At 41.2% G+C, this 17,653-nt stretch overlaps 1 protein-coding gene across 1 annotated transcript in view; it reads right to left on the bottom strand.

Annotated features, from left to right (window-relative positions):
- SNTB1 (syntrophin beta 1) overlaps positions 1-17,653 on the bottom strand; it is a 187,964-nt gene that overhangs the window by 13,921 nt on the left and 156,390 nt on the right. Inside the window, exon 4 of the mRNA XM_084864974.1 lies at positions 17,082-17,221. Within this exon, the coding sequence (XP_084721100.1) occupies positions 17,082-17,221 (140 nt within the window). The remainder of the gene's footprint in view (positions 1-17,081; positions 17,222-17,653) is intronic.

Raw genomic sequence — 17,653 nt, 5'->3', positions numbered from 1 at the left:
TAACAGAGAGACACAGGGAAACAAGAAAAAATATGCTGCCCTCATGGAGAATGTCACTTTTTGGTGAATTTTCTATTGATATTTATTTTTCTCGAAAGTGACTATAAAATTGAAGTCCATAATGTAATTTGTCAGAAAATTGGCATTTGGTAGGTCTGTGTACCAGGAAAGAAATTACTAACAGAGTGTAATGTGTATGAAAGCCCTGTATCTAGCTGACCAATAGCACGTATGGGGAGTTCTTGGGAGAAATTCAGCATGTTATAGGAAGTAATGATGAGAAGAGAGCCTTTGTGGGGAGGACCATCTGTGTACTTTGTTAGTCATCTCATCACCAAATCCTCATTGATTGGAAAGAAAAGGAAATAATTCATTTTTTAACTATCCAAGTGAGAACAGGCAGGCTGAATTATGCGTTCTTTTGACTATGCCAATCCTGGCTAATGAAACATAAAATTCTATATGTAAACTATGAGTTAAAGCAGATTTATATTTCCTGCTACCTTGTATATATACTGGTAATAAATCCCACATATATCCACAGGATGCATCTGACTACACATCTTCTAGGTGAAGTGTTATACAGACCTTGAAAATTATTTTATAAATGTGCATTTAAATGTGGGAAATGCATATATCTCTCTTGAAAAGCTCTCATATGTAATTCAAGTATGTAAAAGAAAAGCTTAGGAACAATTTTATTAAGGGGTCAAGAAATTTTGTGGGTGATTTCATTTCTTCTGATGTTTTTTATTTATTCTTAAATTTTTCCCTAAACATATACTACACAACTTAAAGATTAGCTTTAAGAGGTTACAAGAATAAAATGAACCCAAATTTTCCACTCTGATATTTAGAATGAGGACTTCCATTGCAAAGAAAAATATCTGCATTCTGACCCTGTGTGGCATTCCTGTTTTGTATGTTGTTTGATAGTGGCAGTTCAGTGCTGGAATACTAGATGAGCTTAAATGTTTGTGTCTGGGTTATTCTAAATTGTCCATGTCTCGCTCCTCATACCTAATGCTTATTGGCTGTGGTTATGGAATAGCCTTTCTCAGAATGAAATTAACTGATCCACATGGATTGAAACCCATATCTGTGGCCTCATTAATCCCTTACATGAACCTACTGGTCTCCAGTAAATGGGACAGGAGAGATGCAGAGACCCACCAGTTGAAATTACAGGATCCTTTTGGATTCAGAACTGCTCTGAGGGGCCTTAGAGGAAATTCCTGCTCTGTTCAAGTCTCTTCTCCTTCCAACTGATCACCAAAAATTAATCACGAAGTCATTCATCCATTTAATCAATCAAAGATCCACTAGTCACAAACTGCTATATCCCACATATATGAATAGTGCACTATTATGGACTGAATTATGTCCCCCTAAAAATTCATATGTTGAAGTCCTAACCCCTGATGTGGTTGTATTTGGAAATAGGGTCTATAAGAATTTAATAAGGGCGTGGCCCTAACCAAGAGGATTAATGTCCTTACATAAAATAGGAAGAGATACCTGTAAGCACTCTCCCTTTGTACCCACACAGAGGAAAGGCCCTGGGAGGACAGAGCAAGAAGGTAGCTAGCTGTCTGTAAGCCAGGAAGAAAACCCTCACAAGAAACTAACCCCACCACACCCTGATCTTAGAGTTCTAGCCTCCAGACATGTGAGAAAATAAATTTCTGTGGTTTAAGCCACCAGGTTTGTCACATTATGTTAAGGCAGCTTGAGCAGACTAATCAAAACATCTACTCTATGTGGACTCAAGGCTAGGGGTAGTATGAGAACAGTCATGGCCTCAGCCTTGAGGAAATACAGTTCTTCCTTACTAATTCCCACAGCCTCTACATTCCAGGTTCAGCCCTGGGTCTTAGCAGACTCACTCCTACAATATAAAGGAGAGTCAGAACCAGCCTCTGACAAATGACAAATGAAGGACATGAGCCAGGGTTAGGTATTATATGGAGAATTGCTCCTCATTGGGGCAACCTGATAATCAAGAAGCTCTTTCTCCATAGGGAAAGCAATTCCATCACAAGAACAGAGAGCAGTGGATTCTGGGACAAGGACAAAGAAGGACACCACAATTATTAACATATCTGTAATTTCATTCCTATCAAGATATTGGAAATAGACTTCCTTTCGGTTCTTGATATTATCACAACTAGTTACTTTTGACTGTCCACAGCAATAATTTGGGGATGTTACATAGAAATGTAGACATTCACCACTGTGCTGTGGTGAGAAGACTGGACAGAGATTTGGTTGTTTTATAAATTGTGGTGCTGCGAAGATGACACAAGGGCACTGGACAACTTAAGATCAAGATCTTTTCTCTTACTCCTTTTGTGAGAGGCGTAGCAGCTACTAGGAAGAGAGAGAGAGAAATAGTGGGCTCATTACACTCATAAATGCTCTGTGAAATCTTTCTCTTGGGATGTATTTGTATTGGCATATATCCAACCCTAAGCCAATAGAATAAATTGTATATACAATAAGTTGTATACACAGCCTCTTCACTCAGAGGCCTCACAGACACCTCAGACTCAATGTGAGCTAAAGCTACATTGCAAAAGATCCTTGAGATCTTAATTAAGTATCTGGGTTCTGAGTTACATTACACCAGGATCCACAAGGGCCATGCCCACTGCAAAGGACAGGAAGTTTTCACTGGTTGTTAACACACTATTCAAAAGAAATAGTCATTCAGATGAGGACAGATTCCCTAGCAATGCCAAAGACAACAGGAGCTATCTTTAGATGTTTGTGGTGCAGGATGATAAGGAGGAGGCAGCTCTGCATTCAGGCTAACAATGATATGGACAGATGGCTGAAAGGAAATATAACTTGTACTTTCTTACTTTTCTGCTTTATGAAAAGAATGGTTTGGGATTTGAGTCCAAGTAAGGTACAGTGGAACCCCAGAAAGAAGTGGTATTGGGAAGAGCACACCACTGCTTCAGAGGAACACAGTCTTTGCTGGGAAGATTACACACCAGGCCCTGGAAGGATGGAGGCACTACATGAGTGAAACTCGGGGGGGAATCTTTGGGAAATCAGGGAGAACAAGTGAGAGATTAGAAGATAGGAAAAGTGGAAATGATATCCTGGTTTTCAAAATGTGGAAGAAATTAGATTCTGTCACCCTGTTCCTAAGCAAGATTTTGTAATAGATTTTTTAAGTAATCATTTTTCACTTTGGAAAATAGGCAACAGTAGTTTGTGAGAGCCTATGTGGCTTTCTTTCTTTCTTTCTTTCTTTCTTTTTTTAAATATATATTTTATTAATTTTTTATAGAGAGGAAGAGAGAGGGATAGAGAAATATAGATGAGAGAGAATCATCGATCAGCTGCCTCTTGCACACCCCCTACTGGGGATGTGCCCGCAACCAAGGTACATGCCCTTGACCGGAATCGAATCCGGGACCTTTCAATCCACAGGCCGATGCTCTATCCACTGAGCCAAACTGGTTTTGGCATACCGTATTTTCCGGCATATAAGATGACCCCCTAATTTTACAGTTAAAACATAGGTTTAGGCCTATATTCGCTGTATAAGACTATCCCCCACTTCCAAGGCAACACCAGTTCTTTTTTTAATTAAATTTTTAATGAATGACATTTTTCGAACATACCGTAATATACCGTACATTGATACGATAAATGGAAGGTCTCTTCACAAATGGCAATGCCATGAACTTGACCGAGAAACAAGAAATCCCAAAGAGAACATTAACAATGATGGCATCATCTGGAAAGAAAATTACATGAAGAACTTGCAGAAAATGCTTGTTTGTGACTGACTGGGATGATAAGAGGATTTTCTAGGCAGAGGAGCATTGTGAGCTTAAAATCCTTCAAAATCTTCATTATGTTCTTCTTCTGACATCATAAGTTCATCAATGTCCTCTTGTGGTACATTTGTAAGACAGTCATCATATGGATCAAATTCCGAATCAGATGGTGTGGCTTCAGCTTCAGCTTCCCCTTCATCTTGCCACAAGAAGTCATCCTCCATACCGTCCAAAGAATTTGATATGCCACACTTCTTGAAAGACCTGATTACTGTTTCTTCAGTAATATCATTCCAGGTTTTATGACAAAGTTACACAAAACATCCAATTGTGGCGCACGCATGTTTCCTCCTTTTGTGAATAACTTTTCGCCACTAACCATCCACTCATTCCACTGTTCTCTAATGTGATCTTTAAATGGCTTGTTTAGGCACACATCCAGTGGCTGTACCAATGATGTCAATCCTATAGGAATAACTGCCGCATCTGTGCTGGTAGTTAAATGAGCCCTGAACATATCCCATACCAGTAGGCTACGTTCTTGACGAAGTCCACCTGGTCGCCTACTCCATACATTATCAAGCCATAGCTTTACCCCTTCTTCATCCATCCATCCTTTTTCATTCACATGTACAAAAACCAACAGGGAACTTGATTTTCAGCATTGTTTTTCTTTTAAAAATAATCATTGGTCTTAGTTTGGCACCATCAGCTGTACATGCTAGTACCACTGTAAAACTGGACTTCTCTTGTCCTGTTGTTTTAATTAACACTGTTTTTGCACCTTTTGGATTAACAGTTTTATTTCCAACCATATCGAAATTCATAGGAGTTTCATCCATATTTCTGATCTGACTTAAAGCATAGCCATGTTTCTTGCTCTGTTGTATTACATATTGATGGAAAAGATTTACTTTGCCGTCAAGATCTGCAGGTATTTTTGTGCAATTTTGTTCTTTTGCTTCAGTACCAGATTGTGCCTTTCCAAGAACCTAGTACTCCAGGATACAGTGGCCTTAAATCCTTTGCTGCTATCTGGGTTAGATTTGGCCCACTGAAGTGCAAACATACGTATTTTGTTTCGTGTCATTATATAACTATTTTGACGATGCTCAAGAACCATGTCTGCTACATGCTTTTCAAGTTCTGGCCAATAAGGGGTGCCTCTTCTTAATGCACACTTACTCCTTGGCATACTCTTTAATGCAGGGGTCTTCAAACTACGGCCCGCGGGCCACATGCGGCCCGCAGAGGAGTCTGATCCTGCCCGCCAGGTTTTTTGGGCAGTGAGCGCAGCCAAGGTGTTATAGTAGGAATTAGTAGTTCATATATTCCGGCCCTCCAGCTCTCTGAGGGACCGTGATCTGGCCCCCACTTTAAAAAGTTCGAGGACCCCTGCTTTAATGCATCTTCATTTGCTTTCCAGTCTCGGACCATCTTTTCTGTTACTCCATATTATCTTGCCGGAGCACAGTTATTGTGTTCCTTGGCAAAGTTTACAACTTTCAGTTTGAAACTGGCTTCAAATTTCCTTCTTCTTGCTGGAGCCATGATGGGTTCTTTTCTACCAGCCATTTGTTGTACACCCACTAATCTTTTAGGCCAGGGTTATACAGAACTGTAGCTTCACCTACACACAGAATGTTCTTTTACGGTACCTTTTAACTCACTGTATGTGTCCTGATACAGCAGCTTTGGCTACACAGAACGTTCCTGTGCTGCAACTGTATGTACCACGGTGAGCCAATCACAACAAGCAAAGGTTCAAAGGTTATAATAGACCGCCTCTCTGACTCTGGCCAATCTGAGCAGGCTTTTTACTAGAACTCAGTGTAGCTTCCGGTACAGAACATGTATAATTTGCATGCATAAAAAGCCTGCTTGGATTGGCTGAGTTAGAGAGGCGGTCCGAGCAGCCTTGCAGTGATTGGTGCGGGATCGAGTTGGAAAATTCGTTTAGCAGCATATCCAGACGATTTTTGGGATCGAGTTGGAAAATTCGTTTAGCGGCATATCAAGACTTTTTCGGGATATACTTGGCGTATAAGACAACCCCCGATTTTCGGTTGACTTTTTTCGTTTCAAAAGTTGTCTTATACTCCGGAAAATACAGTATGTAGCTTTCTTATATTCAACTATTTCATTCAGAAACAAGATTACTGGAAAAGTGATAGAGGAAGTGAACATTCCAAAAAAAGGTATTAACAAAGTTTCCTTGGATACTCATTTGCACTTTAAAAGAAATAAGTGCTTGTTTCACAGCTTATCAGTCAGATTAGTACTTTATTAAGTGGCCACAAGCTATTAGGAGTCCATTTAATTAAGAATGGAGGCAGAGCTGTGGCCTCAGACCTACCCTGTTTAACATTTCTATCAATGATGTATGAAGTTGTAAAACACATGGACATCAACTAAGTGGAAGATCCAGAACTAGTAATAAGAAGCAACATGAGTTAAGGATATAAGATTGTTAAACACTGAGGGTAAGCCAGAAACAACAACAAAACTAGAAGAAGGGAGACATGATATCAAAGTACCATGGAAAATTTAGTTGATGGTTGATTCAACCCAAAGTTACTAACAACCAACACTGATTCACATGAGTAGAATGAAACAGGGTGATGTTCCTGTGTTCTATGCTGAGCAGGCCATGGACTACCATTCTTTTTGTTCTATCAGTCTCTTTGGCAGTATAATGAAACCCATAGACCCCAATTCTGAATAATGTGTGTAAATTCAAAAAATAAATGAGTCACAAAGGAAACCAGTGATACTGAAATGTAATTCCATCCCAATATCATGATGTTGAAGACTGATCAGAATAGCATAGTACACAAAACTCCTTCAGAAAGAGCATAATTTGGAGACATTCTATCTGGAAAAGAGAAGACTCTGTGTGGGAAATGAGAAGGAGGAAGGGGCAAGCATAAATGCCTGCAGTACCTGTGGAGGTGTTTGAGCATAGGCTGGTCAGTGACATCCAGGGATGGAAGGGACAGTTCTCACCTTGAGAGTCCACAGTGTGATCAAAGCCATCCCTAGACCCTGTCCCATTCAGGAAGAACCTGACTTGGAGCACATGATTTGATTTGTGAGATCTAAGATGAGACTGTCCAAGCTGGCAGCCAGCAGGTGTTCTTGAACACCTACTCTGTAAGCCCCGTGGCTCATATGTGGAAGTTGACAGCTCCTGGGTAAGGAGATGTTGGAGATAACAAAGTTACTGTTGACAGCACCGCCGTCAAGACCAACTATAGCATGATCTCCTCAAGGTAAGATGCCTCTTCTCTGGACTCCTGCACATTGTTTCAATCCATTTACCTCACTGCTGTAAGACTGGCACCTCATCTCCCTCACCAGATCTTGATGTCCTGCAGAGTGAAAGTCTTGTTCCATCTCTCCTTGAGTCTGTGGTGTCCAGCATCCTACCCGACACATGTTAGGTGTCCAATTCATGTTGGTGACTAACTACCTGAATGCAAGTTTTTCAAAACGTTTTGAAAATGTGAGTGTAAGGTTGCAAAGGAAAGCGCACACACACACACACACACACACACACACACACACACAATTGACCTATTTTGAAATGCTTTGAAAATGTGGGGTTGGTGAAAGGCCTCCTAATAGACTCTTCATTTGTAATAGACCATACTTGGGAACACATTACAGTAGCCAAATACTGGACACTACCTAGTAAATGTCAGCGGGATATTAAAATGTTAAAAGTCATCATTTAGGCATTTGAGAAAGTAGGGCTAAGGACAGAATCCGTCTGCCTGAAGTTTTCCCATTCTGCCAGTAACAGCCTCTTTATTTTCCTTCCCAGATTCTTCTCAAAGGTCTTTCCTGATCTATAGTCTGAGGAAGGGGTCAGAAATAGTGATTATTTATCTTTCAATTATTTTACATTTCAAGCTATTTGTGTATCCTTAAAAATATAACCATGTGTCTCTTATCTGTAGCACGAACTAAACTACAGCAGCCATGAAAATGCTGCCTCCCAAGGGAAGATAACTTTCTTACCCAGCCAGAAAAAATACTGGCACCCTGGGACAGACGTTCATGCTACAATTCACACCCAATTTCTAAGTTTTATCTGAAGCTGCTTGAGAAGCCCAAGGACATGCTTCATCCTCTTGTGGCAAAATTCAGATACACGTTTCCAGGATGAAAGCCATGGTTGAAAGCAACATCACAAACGCTAGCATGATTTTACATTTTTGTTTAGCTAGGAGTGTGCATAAGTGAACAAATAAAGAGGACCACGTAATATTAGAAAGTGGAGCCTGGTAGAGAATATATAGTAATAGCCATTATTATCACTGTTTCAATCTGGTCAATAATTTTTATTTGATTATTCCCTGCTGTATGCCTCGCACCTAGAATAATTCCAGGCACATGGCAGGCACTCCGTAAATATTTGTTAAATGAATGACCAAATAAACAGCTAGACTACAAAGAGGGCTATTTTCCATGGAGTCTGTGATTGATGGCTACTATGAGATATTATGACTTCTCTCCCACCCTCAGTCCCTGAACCATACAAAAGAGTGCTAATGCTAAGTCCAAAGTATGTGGGTTTATGTACCCCAAATGTTAGTTTTGAGATTAATTCAGTTCTGCAAAAAAAGTGATTTTTGAAAGTGTTCTAGGAGATGTGCTTAACATTCATTTCCTGTTTCTTTTTTCAACCTGGTTCTTCTTTCCATCTTTCACAACTGGTGTTTTTTATAGAGACTTGGTTATTTAGGGAGTGAGAGTTACCCTTTTTGGTCTGAGAGAAAAAAAGGTATAAATTATTAAGATTTCAAATTCATGATCAGCATGAATCTAATATCTATTTAAAGAACTGCATATAAATGAAATGGCTCTCTAAAAAGGATACAAAGAAAGGGTGAAATGTCTTAACACTACTTCAAATGCCCAGAGTGGTGGATTCATAAGGTTAAGCATACTTTCGAATCAAACTCTTTGTCCAAGATTTGGGGGCAGTAGGGATATTCATTCCTACAGAAGGCCCACCACATGCAATAGATGTGATGATTTAAGTCTTTATCAATAACTGATATTAGGCCACAGATTGTTTCTGGCTCTTCAGATATGCCCCTTTGTCTGACTGGTTTTGATGAAAACAAAAACTAAAAGACCTGCCTTACCAGGTATGCTGATATACTAACTTAATTCTGGATAGGTGTTAGGGAATGTTGCCTAAAATGTTCCACATGATAACATTACCATCAATATCCTTAATTAAAACAAAAACAATTGCAGCACACAGATTCGGCCAAATTAGTAAAATTACATATTAGGTAACTGGGTTGCTAAGCAGTACTATATCCTCATTTTACTTAATTGCTGTAATTAACATTTCCCAGCAGATGCCACAAAAAAAAAAAAAAGGAAAACCCACTGGTATAATGCTCTCTAATACTCTCAACCAGTGGCCAGTGCCTCCCCTATTAGACTCAAGGCAAAGACGTGATGGGGAAAGAATCACTGCCCCAACTGTTTGGTAGGAGGGCCGCCTAGGCACCAACCCCCCTCAGCCAAGAATGGCTGAACAATTATTTCTACCTTCTAAACTTCTTTCATTTACATGTGGTGAAAGAGTTAGACAAGGTCCCATTTCTGAAAACGTTTTTATTATTGAGGGATACTGACTATAAGCAAAGACCAACTTAATGTAGGAGAATCAGCAGCAAAAGAGATGGAAGCCAAGTTTTGACTACTTAGTGGTGTTATCTAGGTGAGTTTCCAGAGATGTTTTCTCCTTACATTCTTCATGGTCTCATGACTGTTCATGGCCAGCTGCCAGTAGTAAAATGGAGAGAGAAAAGTAGATAGCTATGAGGTGGAAGGTTGCACTGATACACTATCCTTTACATTGACTCTTTGAAAGGGTATCATGAGCTCCACTTGATAAACAAGAAATCCATGGTTCTATGTGGTTAAGTAGCTGCCCAGGATCACATAGTAAGTGTCCAGAATTTGAACCCAGATCCACATAACTACAAAGCCTATATCTTTTCATCATTCCAGGAAAAGGGACCACATTCCAGCTTGTCAACTACAAACTACAGGTAGGAGGGCAAGTGAAGTGAGACAGTGTAATGAAGACCTCATCATCCAAAGGTTTAAACCATCCATGCACAATTCATGCAAGAGTAGACCTTCCTACCCCTGACTGCCAGCACCGACTTCCCTCTGGCACCCAGGACCCAGGCTGGCTTCCCTCCAGCCACCCGCAGGCACTGGGGGCCTGGGCTTCCCTCCTGTCCTGGCTTCATCACATCTGGAAAGATGTCTGGTCTAATTAGCATATTACCCTTTTATTATTTATAGAAGATGTCTTTAAGACACTATGAGTCCCTGATAAATGCAGTATTATACATAGGATCAAATATGTCCAATGACTTATCAGTCATTCATAAATTAATTTCAATTATTTTCTTCAATCTTAACAATTGCTAACCTTTATCAATCACTTATTATGTCTCAGTCCTAAGCTAAGAATTTACATACATTTTCTCACTTAATCCTATCAATAACAGTGTGCAGTAGAAGACATTACTGCCCCCTTCATGATGAGGCTTGAATTCAGAGAAATTGATATTTCTCCCAACATCACATTGCAAGTAGAGGTCTCAGTATTCAACTCCTGGTTTGTCTGATGCCAAAGGCCATGGATCTCAGCACTCTACTCATTTTCATCAACATTGAGGTGCTCCTAAATTGAAGAGGGAGCACCAGACATATGGGGACACATGGGATGGACAAATGTGTAGGCAAACCCCATACTTTTCAGTCTGACAGAGTGTAGAGTCTTGGGCAGTTAGATCCTTTTGCGTTACCCTATGGGAATGCCCATGGATAATGCCCACATTTCCTATGCGTCAGGAGGCCTCCCAGGCTTAGTGTGAAAACCATAGGCGGATTATAATATAAATATTTGACAAGTGCAATTGGCCAGACTTTCCCTGTGGAAAGCATTCCTAACATTTCTGAGACTGGCCTGAGGCAGCATCTACTTTTAGCACTTAGAAACAGGTTAGTTCCTTAGGCACCAATGATTACGCTACAACAGCTATTTTCAATCTTTTTTCATCTCATGGCACAAATGAACTAATTACTAAAATTCTGCAGCACACCAAAAATATACATTTTTGCCGATCCAACAAAAATATAGGGTTAATTGTGATTCATTCATACTAGACCGCTATTGTGTTGGTTGTTGTCATTTTTTGTTTATTTGACAATCTAAGGGAAAAGAGGTCAGTGCCCCTGACTAAGTAGTCAGGTATTGCATGCTTTAAAAATTATTATATCACCCCCGTTGAAAATTGCTGTGCTACAAGTTTAGTAGAAACACTCAGTGCCTTTGGGTCCCAAGTGGTGTCAAATGAGAGAAGTACAGCCAGGCCAGTGTGGCTAGTGGTTGAGCAACCACATCTGAGCAAGGAGGGCATGGTCATGGGTGTGGTCCCCAATGTGGGGTGTGCAGGAGGCAGCCCATTAATGATTCTCATGATCAATGATTCTCATCATCAATGTTTCTAAATCTCTCCCTTCCTCTCTGAAATCAATAAAAAAATATTTTTTTAAAAAATGAAAGAAGTGCACATTCATCGGTTCACCTTTTCAACTACTCCAAATCCTTCTCAGGCCAACAGTCAGAGAACTGGACTCAGACAAACCTCCCTCTTTTTACAAGCTCTGTACTTCTGAAACTTTCGCCAATAAACTTGATGTGCAAAATTTCTGGGCTAAACCTTATCTAGAATTCCAGAAATATTCTGACCTTAATCTTTGCTCTCTGTAGACCAATCTCACGTGCCAATTATGACAACAGTGACAAAAAACCAACACCCTTAACTCCATATGGGCAAGAGTTTTTTGTTTTGTTTTTTAATGTTCAGCAACATCAAATAAGCTTTGGCTAAGCAAAAAATGTTTTCCCAAGGACTCATAAAAAGCTGAGGGATGAGAACAGCTAAAATTACACCATCTTTGCAAACTTCCTGAGTGCACTGCTATAAATTGCACCGATAACACACAGAGGCACACTGTTGAAGTTTGCCAGTGGGAGAGGTGTCTGCTTGTCAATGTCTGTGCATGGTGGTCAATGCCAAGAACATGTGAGCATGTCTGGGACCACAGATATGAAATGCAATCAAATTTTTATCTCCCAGGAAAATATAAATTAGATGTGCCTGGACCTAAAAAACAAAAAAACAAAACAAAACAAAAACAACAAACAAACAACAAAAATCTAAACAAATATACAAATCAACTCTGAACTGCCTGAGGGAGTAACTCAATTTTAGAAGCAACCTGTTTCTTACTGGCCATAGTCCCAGCCAGTTCTTCTTGGGCAAGGGAAAAGACTGTCTCTAACATTCGGAATGATGCTTCCCAGCAGGGCTGAAGAGAAGGCAAGCGACTTACCAGATGCTCAGACCTGCTGTGTGCCAGGCATTATGCTCAATAAGGCTGTGCTTACGTCATTGTTATGGATTGAATTCTACCCATCACCTCCCTTCAATTCTATGTTGGAGCCTTAACCCTCAATGAAACTATATTTAGAGATAGGGCCAATCATGAGGTGATGAGGGAGGGGCCCTGCTCAGTGAAATTAGTATCCTTATAAGAAGAGACACCAGAGAGATCTCTCCCCAAATGTGCTCAAAGAGGCCATGAGAACACTCAAGGAGAAGACCACCATCTTTAGGAACCAAGACGAGAGGTCTCACTGGAAACCAACCATGCCAGCACCTGGCCCTCAACCTTCTGCTTCCAGAATTGTGAGAAAATAATTATCTGTTGCTTAATCCACCCAATCTATGGTATTTGTTGGGGCAGCCAGAGCTGGCTAATGCACAATATTTTAATTTCATAATCACTTTGCAGTAGATGTGATGATTTAAGATGTCAGGAGAGCCAAGGCAATGTTCACTTGATACACTCAGGATATTCAAAACTCCAGGGAACAAGAGCATGACTCTGTGAAAGGGGTATCATGAGCTCCACTTTACAAATAAGAAACCCATGGTTCCGTGTGGTTAAGCAGCTGCCCTGGATCAGTGGTTAAGAAGGTGGACTCTTCCTGGCTGTATGACTATGCATAAGTTACATCCCCTCTTTGTTCCTTGGTTTGCTTGTCTGTGAAATAGGAACAAAACCTAAACTTCAAAGGCTTGTGATGGTTAGATGTGGGGAACCTGAGGACATTTGCCCAATGCTTGTTGAAAACAGATTCCTGACCCCCAATCTGACCTGCTGAGCTGGAATCTCCAGGGTAGGGTCCCCAGGACAGGAATCTTTAATAAGCAGCCAGGACATTCTTAAACTGGACACAATTTGCAAACTCAGATAGAATCCACATAAAGCACTTGGCCTTGACCTAATCTTCCTTCACAAAGGTCAACCACTGGTTCTTTACCACATGGTCTATAATAAGTACTCACTTAACACTGTCAATAAGTTCTAGGAAATTGTAACTTTAAATAAAATGATGTAATAATGAGTAGCAATTTTCCCATACCCTAATACAGAAATACTAGTATGCTGTAGGAACTTAACTCTTGTTTAAATCAATTAACCTACAGTAAAATTGAGTTAACTCACAGTTTCTTATAACCTACTAACTACATTAAGTGAGAACTTTATTTGCAAATGGTACTCCCATAGCCTGGATAATGTCACCCAGGATGAAGAATCAGTAGACACCCTCTAACACAATTTTAGAAGAGGTCTTATAACTATTAGTAAAAATTAAGCTATATATTTAAGATGTGTATACATTACTATTATAAATTATACCTCAATGAAAGATTTTAGAAAGACTTTTTTTTTAAAAAAGACAGAACTCCCCTTCTTTAGAAAAATGCACTCAAAGACAAGTAATGCCACTAGATAGGCTGTATGCTCATTAGCTCTAATATAAAGCACAGTTTCACATGAGACTGTACAGAACCAATGGGAGGTAAAGGAAGGAGTCACTTGATGAACTTAAATACATGGCTCGGGAAGCAGCCAATGAAAGGATTTGGAGTGACCTCAGAAATGGAAGGCACCAGAGTTTTCCTTTGATTTCTACCACTTCTGGCAGAAATGAACAGCTCCACCCCAGCCTCCTCCCTTAAAGAGCTGGCTTTATCTGCAAGGATAGGGTAGTTTCAATCTCCAGCTGGGGTGATCCCTGCTCCATGGCATCTCATTCACATGCCCAGTCCAAAGCTACAAGAGGGTACATCTTCCCAGCATGACTACTCGGGGAAGTGAGGGGTCCTTTTCCTAGTTGCTTCTTTGCATTTCCAAAGTCTTTTCCTAGGCACAGCCCCAGAGATGTGGAAAGAAACGGACCATGACCAATGCATATGCAAACCAGGGTGGCTGATGCATAGGCTGAAAGGTCGGTTAAACAATCCATTTCCACAAAAGTGTATCATCCCTGGGCTTGGGAGACAAAGGCATTCACAGAGCGCATTTGACAGATGAGCTCTCTGAAAGACGGAGGTGGAGTGGTCAGTATCCTCCTGGTGGGAGGAAAACAGATGGAAACTCCAGCTCTTTCTTTTCCAGGCTGCTGCTTGGGACCAGGCAGCAAATTACCTACTAGCTTGAGGGGATGAAGTAAAACTAGCCTTCCGTCCTAAAATCTGGACAGACTCTGCCTCGCAGGCTATAACTGGAAATCAGGGTCATGGTTATGGGCCTAATTTTACCACCTCTCATAAGGCTATTATACTCATCTAATAACACATCTTTCTTTTGTAGGTCAGAGGTCAGGCTGGATCATTTTGGAAAGGGCAGTAAGTTGGGAGGTGAAGTGTTACCTTCATATCTGTTTTATGTTTAGACAGTGGACACCGATTTTTTTTTTTTTTTATGCTTGCACCTATTTTTCTAAATGAGCATCATTTTCACAGAAGGAGTTCCATTCTCTGTTCCATATTGGATGCAGGCTTATGGTTCTAGGCTACTCAGGTGCTTCGTTCACAGTCTAGACCTGGCATCCCTATGGTGTGGAGCCTGGAGCAGGTATATTTGGTGCCTCCCACCCAATACCTCTTCAGATGTCATTTACTGTGTCTCTGCTTCCATCCCCCTTTCTGGAAACTGCTTTGAAGGGTTCACATCCGTGACCTTCTTCAGGACTGCTGCGGGCCACTGATGAGCTTCTGAGATGACATCCTGGGCTGTTGACGGACAGCTGTGGGAGCACGTAAGCCCAGTCCAGCCACTTGCAATAATCAGAACAAACTGGGAGGTACTCAATTCTACTCTGGGGCAGCACTGTCCAACAGAACTTTCTGTGATAACGGAAATGTTCTGATCTGTGCTGTCTAGACTGGTAGCCTTTAGCCAAAACTGCTGAGTCCTTGAAATGTGGCTACTGTAGTGGAGGAACTGAAGTTTTGGGATCCTGAGTGAATAAAGCTGAAACTCCTTAAAATTCCATTAGTCAGAATGCTCAGAGACTGGGAGGAGGAAGCAGTGTCCTGGGATAAATCTTCTTTTCAAGCTGCCTGACAGTTATCCAGAAACTCTGCCTTCTTTTAAACTTCAGTTCCTAAAAATCATTCCAAGAGGCAGGAGTCCAATTTCTCTCCTTAATAACTGGAATACCTTGACCGTGGTCTGATCTTTCTTTGGTTTTGGTTCTAAGAGTCTCAGAATCTGAATACCAGGGCCCATGGATGGGAACTGGAGTGCAAATCACCAAAAATAATGGTGGCTGGGAGGAATTTGAATGGACCCTAAGACAGAGCCTGAATCCTTGTATGGACATTTGAGGATGTTTGGATTCTGATTATTGAGGTTTTGTTGTAAACATTTATTAGGTATCCTGCCAAAGATTCTGAAGCTTAGAAAACTCAATAATGTAATTACTATTTTATTTATTATTTTCTGAAAGCTCTAGGCCTGGTTCCTAGACCCTGAAGGCTTCCTCCATTTATATCTGGGGCCAGTAATTGCCATCCTCAGGTCACCGTTGCTGATCTCTGCAATCAGCCATGAGCAGATGTGGAATTTTAAGGAGTTTTGTCTGTATTCACTACCACTGTTCCAACTTCATGTTAGCTTCTGGCTCTGCCACTGGGCCTGATTCTCTTCCCTACACCTGGGCCTTTACTATTTGGTACCTCAATCCTTCCAAAATGGAGAACCCATTCTATATTTTTGCTCAGGACAGATGCCCCAACACCTCAGTCCACTGTGCTCTGTCTGTAGGGCCAAATTCCCTTGCAGGGTTTGTCCCACATTGTTCAGTAACTCATTCAACAGACATTTAAGGGTCCAATACTGCTAGGCATAATGCCGGGGAGGCCACAAACAATATGCTAGCATTCCTAGCTTCTGGGTAAAGAAACAGGGGTGTAGAAGCAGTGAAAACCATGCCCATTGTCATAAAGCACATACAGCAAGTGCTGGCAATAGAAGCCAGGTATGGGAGTTGTCAGCTACTCGAAGGCAAGACTCAGGTTTGATGTGCTCTTGAGCTCAGTATATAAGCTTTCAGAGATGGGTTGAGCATACAATGCATTAGGATACTGTCACATGAACAATCAATGTGCACTGAAGTTCCTAAGGACCAGACAGCTCCTGGCAGCCCCACTTCCACAGGAATCATCATACAACTGAGGAAGAGTTTGTTATGGAGTCTTGTGCTAAACAAACTTTAAAGAGCACAGTGGTGCCACTCTTTGTGCTACCAAGGGAAGATACTTGCTTGATAATTCTTACTATTTGAACTTCAAATTATAAATACACTAGAAGCTCAGTGCACAAAACTCGTGCACAGGTAGGGTCCCTAGACCTGGCCAGCAATCAGGACCAATCGGGGCATTTTGTCTGCCAGCCGAGGCCTTCCTTCATTCTGTGCCATCCCCTGGTGGTCAATGCATGTCATAGTGAGTGGTCAAACTGCCAGTTGGTAGAACTCCCCAGGAGACAATTTGCATATTAGCCTTTTATTATATAGAATGTGCATATTTCATCTCAAAGGGGATGGGATGGAGGGCCAGGAAGGTGACTAGACTGGGACCATCTCATAGGCATCACTGCTCCTTTACTATGGATGAGCAGTTTGTTCTTTGTCTCTGTGTTGGCCCTGATTGGCCATTATTGATAATCTGGATAAAAACAGGTGGCTATATTCTGGAGGAGCTCTCAGCTCCCATGGCAACAGTAAGCGGTAATGTAGGATATTGAAATAATTTCAGTTGATTAAAGCAGTTTCAAACCACAGACACGTCACACCCACCACAAAGCCATGGCTACCTGGTGGCAAGAAGAGGATGCATGTGGACCGGGCTCAACCAGGCTTCCTTCCTCCGGGGCATGCTGTCGTAGATTAAAAGGTCCTTGTCAGTCAGCACAACCAGGGCTGGCTTCCACTGTTTCTCATTCTCCCCAGGCACCTGAAAGAGAAAAAAGAGAACTGGTAAAAGACGGCCTTGAAGAAGAGTGGCTGGAAAAGGGAAGCTGGCATTCCCTGAATCAGAAGACAATAGGAAGGTCTTTCGGTTCTGGTTGCAAAATTGAAATGAGAAGAAAAAAACCATGTCATGGTCTCATGATTCTCAATCTTTGAAAATATGTTTTCTCAAGACCCTGGGACGTGTAGTCAATGGCTCCAAGAAGCAGCCCAGGAGTCAAACAGTTGCCACCACTTCTGACCTGCCAGCCAGCACTGAGAATTTTATTTCATTGTGGGGCAGGTGCCTGGGACACGAAGTGCTCCCAGCTGGTTCTCTGGTAGAGTGCATTGCTTTTCTTAAGAAGTGTGAGGTTTGAAAGCTTAGGAATAAATATCCAAAGGTGAAGGCCCGTCTGAACAAGTGTGAGATATC

This window comes from Pipistrellus hanaki (assembly GCF_964339955.1).
Source record: "Pipistrellus hanaki genome assembly, chromosome: 17".
Classification (NCBI taxonomy): Eukaryota; Metazoa; Chordata; class Mammalia; order Chiroptera; family Vespertilionidae; genus Pipistrellus; species Pipistrellus hanaki.
The sequence above is the reverse complement of the archived record's forward strand: the minus strand, read 5'-3'. Positions and strand labels throughout refer to the sequence as shown.